The sequence below is a fragment of the Trachurus trachurus genome, assembly GCF_905171665.1.
Source record: "Trachurus trachurus genome assembly, chromosome: 16".
Taxonomy (NCBI): domain Eukaryota; kingdom Metazoa; phylum Chordata; class Actinopteri; order Carangiformes; family Carangidae; genus Trachurus; species Trachurus trachurus.
This window is the reverse complement of record NC_139902.1, coordinates 7,573,877-7,578,787: the sequence shown is the minus strand read 5'-3', so window position 1 is coordinate 7,578,787 and position 4,911 is coordinate 7,573,877. Positions and strand designations below refer to the sequence as shown.

Sequence of the window (4,911 nt, the reverse complement as noted above, 5' to 3'; positions counted from 1 at the left end):
CAAAATAAGGTATGAGGAATGTGGAAGTAACTGGAAGTTTAGTTGATATAATAACAACAGCATAAATACAAATATGTTGATGCTGAGATAATTTTCTCTCTGTAAATTCTAAGTAAACTTAACACCTGTAACTGAAAATGTGAACGAAACACCTGTCACTTCCTGTGCAAGGGAGATTTTTTTACGGGGAAAATCATGCTGATGACAAAACTTTCATGATCTGTGTCTGACTAAAATCTGTATTAAATCACATCCCGACAAAGTAGCAAAAAAAAAAAAGTCATTTATATAAACCCAATTCTATTATGACTGAAGTTTTAATCAACCAATATATTTCTTGATAGAATGCATTGCATTTCTTTGAAGACGTGTAATTAAACTGAGTAAATCAGTGTAACTGGTTTAAAACCAGTACTAAATCATTCATGACTAATGAGGACTTTCACTCAAGCAGGTATTTCTGTTCAGTGGCATCATGGGAAATTCCCAGGGTTTTACTGGGTGGATGAGGATTGACCCTCACCCAAAAAGGTGTTTTTCTGCACTCAAGTCTTGCGCCTGCGGCTCTTTGTACTGAGCACGAACACTGTAATATCTTCAGCTTCACTTTCATCATGGCACCATATTTGCTAGACCATATACAGTATGTATCGATTCATTACCTATTTTCTGATATTACAACAAGTGCTGAAAAACACCAACACAAAGAGGAAAGAATGGTTGTGTTGTATTTTTGACATATTTATTTCACTGCTTCACAGGGAAAACAAGAAACAAACGTCTTGTTATTATAGGTGTCCAAGGCCACAGCAGCGCAGCTCACACCTGCAAGAAATTGTGGGGAGGTTGGGTGGTCATTTCAATCAGCAAAGACTACTGTATATGTAAGATCATTGAAGGACAACAGAGAAAATGTATGTTTGCACCTACCTCAATGTAAATATTTAGGGACAAAACTCTGTAAATGTAGATATAATTTTTAGATTTAAAACACTTTAGGATTTAGATGCATCATCTTCTCCAAAAAAACAAAAAACAAAATCTGAAATTGTCTAAATGACAAACCTTTTGTTTTAGCTGGTCTGGCAATTGACAGCATTTGTTTACAAGCTGAATTTTTCAGAAATGTTGTCACCACTTCAGAGTCTGGGTCCCTCTCCCGGGCTAACGTGTAAAGTTGACAAAAAAGGAACAGAAGACATTTTTATCTCTGTAAAACAGCCACAGTGTTGTACTTGAACTATCCATTCTGGCAGTAGCAAATAATTCATCCCCAAAGGAAAACTGCATTAGGCGAGTCTGCTATGATGTAGCCCACGAAATAATAATAATAATAAAACTTAAATTTGATTTCAAGATCACTGACCATATTATAGCTTATGACGTCTGACCAAACCTCAGCTAATAATAGAGATTACTGCCTTAACTAATCATTGAGATAACTGACCGAACCACAGCTAATTATTGAGCCAACTGGCTAAACTAGCTAATCACTTAGAGGACCTGACCATATAGCTAATAAGAGAGATGGCTGGCTATACCACAACTAGTAAGAGAAATACGATACAAGATAAAAACATAATACTGTATATATATACCTGTATAATATATACACTGGCTAAATCACAACAGCTAACTGGTTAACCAACAAATAAACAACATGAAATAACAGAAATAACTGGCCAAACTTTAGCCTGGATAACTGTGGATGGCTATTTCACTCAATCTTGGGAAGGGACACATTTTAGGAGAGTGTTGTAATGTTATTTCTGGATGAACTATATCTTGAAGATGGCTTACTGTACAGCATGAATCTGTGGAGGGAGTCCACTGTGTCCGATGGGCTTAGAGGTGGCTCCACTTCCTGGAAAATGATGCAGCTAGAGCAGTTGATCTTTTTGCCACCCCAGAGCAGGTTCTTCCTATGTGGCCTTCCTGTGTCAAATCCACAAGACATAGGTTACCTACTGAACTACTAATTGCACCTGAACAGTTTCTAGCAACAGCAGAACCCTTGTTTCATCCTGTATTTGAAGGGGAACTATGCAAGTCTGGTCGGTGGTTTGCTAACCCTCCTCCTGGCCATGTGCATTTGTTTTCAACAAAGCCGGCGAGAAAGCAACCCATGCATGGAGCGGTGGATAACGTTATTTATCATATACGCGTTACAATGTGTATATTTGTGTAGTCTTATCTGTCATAAACAGGAGAGCATGGTTACTGGGCACGTTTGTCAGCAGACAGACACTAGGTGGAAAGCAGAGAGCCTCCATTCTCCCTCATAACAAGTTACAAGTCATTTATTTAACCATCGTAATTACTACAAAGCCATTTAATTAAAGTAAAAATGCAGCATATAGTTAAGGTAAAAAATCCTGCATAGTTCCTCTTTAATAAAATTACCAAACAGCAAATAAAGACTATAGAAAAGGGTCATGGTCACTCATAGGTCTTTCTTAACTAACAACGGTAAAATTATTTGAAAAACAGTTAGATAGTGAGAGAGTCGCCTGAATATGACCTGAAGCCGGTCAATTAAAAAACAGGCCAGTTTTAGTTGAGGCCAGTCATACCATGTCTATTCATGTAAAAGTTTATTAGGGTTTGGAAGTTTTTGAAGTGTCATATTATTAGTTCTAGGTCATTTAAAAAATGTACAGATGTTTGGTCTTAGGTGGTATTTTCTCTATTTGCCCTGGTATCCACCTGTTGAAATTTCTGTTTGTGTGCGTGTTTGTGTGTGTGCGTGTTTGTGTGTGTGTGTGGTTTCTACAGCTATAGAAATACTGAATCTGTAAAATAAGCCTCAGATGTTTGTTGACTCAACTTTTCGATGGTGAGATTGAATCTTTTTTCTTTTTTTTTTGCTCTATATGAGGTGGCATGAGTATAGAATTGAAATAAAAGAATCAGATATGAAAAAGTGTGAAACAACACTTTGTTCTCAAGAACTGAATTTTTAAAGCTGTAAATGAGTAGAGGGGTTGTCAGTTAAAAATAAATAAAATGGACTTTATATTGTCTTGAATAACAGAAATGTTCTGGGGTTTTCCCAAAGTGCCAAGAATACAACTCAGGGAAAATTGCTCAAGTCCTGCGGTGTTTTGGTGTGAATCTTTATTTTACCTAAACACTGGCCCAACATTCCCATCTTCTGTGTGTTTTTAAAATAAAATCAGATTTTGAGAAACTCATAATTATAGGTTCATTGTGTGTGTGTGTGTGGTTAGTACTTACCCTCCAGCTCCAAATCATCCCTTCCAGGATGAACATAATAGGTCCAGCTCTTAGTTATGCATTGATCTCCCCTATAAGAGATACGGTATAAACAGAGACATAAAATGAGTTTAAAGCAGTCTCAAAAAGAAATCCCACAAGCACATAATCTCACACATTATTCACACTTTATTTTTTGAAGTTTCTGAATGTCACTTCCCTAATTCTTGTCCCTATTAATAATCCTGGGTTTTCTAGTTTCTGTCATTTCTCATCACAGCCATGCAGTAAAGCCAGTTTCATACATGTGTTGAGAATGTATCTTTAAAACTTAAATATTTTCAATATAGCTTAAAGTATCTATGTACTTTAGCACTACTCGGTGCTGACCTGACTGGATAGTATTTCAATTTTATGCTACTTCTGTAATGCAAAAGGAAATGTGTATTTAGTTCAATATTTAGCAGTTCAAACCCTTTTCAGTTTTCATATATGTTGTTGGCAGTAGTTTTTGTGTCTACTATGGGATTTCAAAGGGCAGCACTTGGTGTGTGTTTTTACATCGTTATTCTGTTACCATAGTAAAGGATCTATGTGCTTCCACCAATGGAAAATCATAATAGATAAAAAATATGCACTATTATATAATGACCAATCCAGACTAAAACATACCATGGGTTGACAAATACATATCACGTAATATTCACAAGATGCACTTCATAAAATGAAAGCAAACACCTGACAAAGACCTTTATAGACAGTTTCACTTTACTGTATTGACTTACTACTAACAGCAGTGTATAATTATCTAAAATGGTGTATGTCAGATCACTAATGGCCATGGATGTCATGTTGAAGTCTCAACTCAAGAGCGATCATAATGTGTGTGTGTGTGTGTGTGTGCTCACATTCTCACATTCGCATTTTTCCGGTCAGCAGCAGTGTGTTATTTGCCTTCTCCTCGATGTTGAATATCATGTTGTCCACTACTTTAAAGTTCTGGATGTCAGCCTCTCTGTGACCGACTGCCACTGCAAAGTACCATTTTCCCAGATACTGCAACACATGCAGATACAGACAGGTGGGATAAAAGTGTGGGGTGGCAGCTATACGACTTACAGATGGAAACTATTTGAGATAGAAGCTCACAACACGCGACAAAGACCACAGAGGGAAAGAACAGAGGGAGTGTGAAGCGCTTTAGCGTGGTGGGGTCTAATAATTATTGTGGAAAATATCTCTGTGCCTGCAGGAAGTGTGAAACGCCAGTGAGTTTCACTTTCATTCATATACTAAAAATAGTAAGTTAAAAACTTGCTTAAAATAAACATAGTGAACTTGCCAAATCACCCAAAATGAAGTGCAAGTAAAATGTTTCCAGTTCATCGTGACACACTGTGGCACCAAACTCTGAACTCTGAGACATTGTTGCTATCTCTTGCATTTACATAATACAAGAAATCTGAATGTGATTTAGTTTCCTACCTGCTGACGGTTAATGGTTTTTGCAGACAACTGGTCCAAAAAGGTACAAGGAACAATGGCCTGATACAGCAAAGTAGATAAAGTGAACAAAAATGACAGCGACTCAGACCACATAACTGCAGACTGGGGTCAATACTTCACACAATCATGAAAGTGCACAAAATGCCTGTGAATCATAAGGACACACTGATATTTCAATATGTCACTTGA

The 4,911-nt window shown here is 37.0% G+C and overlaps 1 protein-coding gene across 2 annotated transcripts; it reads right to left on the bottom strand.

The window, feature by feature from the left end:
- Positions 1 to 720: 720 nt before the first annotated feature.
- Positions 721 to 4,911, bottom strand: apom (apolipoprotein M). 2 transcript variants are annotated; one of them, XM_083989188.1, is made up of 7 exons: positions 4,702 to 4,911; positions 4,133 to 4,272; positions 3,238 to 3,308; positions 1,801 to 1,935; positions 1,066 to 1,164; positions 931 to 958; positions 721 to 825 (listed from the first exon to the last, which is right to left on the bottom strand). In XM_083989188.1, exons 1-6 carry the CDS (start codon positions 4,813 to 4,815, stop codon positions 945 to 947), a joined length of 573 nt encoding a protein of 190 aa, XP_083845314.1. In that variant the 5' UTR covers positions 4,816 to 4,911; the 3' UTR covers positions 721 to 825; positions 931 to 944. The 2 variants fall into 2 exon arrangements, with proteins under 2 accessions (XP_083845314.1, XP_083845313.1); XM_083989187.1 differs by lacking the exon at positions 931 to 958 and having other exon boundaries at positions 1,038 to 1,164.

Bases quoted from the DNA above. Each gene is read 5' to 3' on its own strand.
- apom (XM_083989187.1), bottom strand. From the start codon at position 4,815: ATGTGGTCTGAGTCGCTGTCATTTTTGTTCACTTTATCTACTTTGCTG. The intron at 4,273-4,701 runs GTAGGAAACTAA...CATGTGTTGCAG, and splicing joins AAACCATTAACCGTCAGCAG to TATCTGGGAAAATGGTACTT. The intron at 1,165-1,800 runs GTAAGCCATCTT...TTTACACGTTAG, and splicing joins CCACAGATTCATGCTGTACA to CCCGGGAGAGGGACCCAGAC.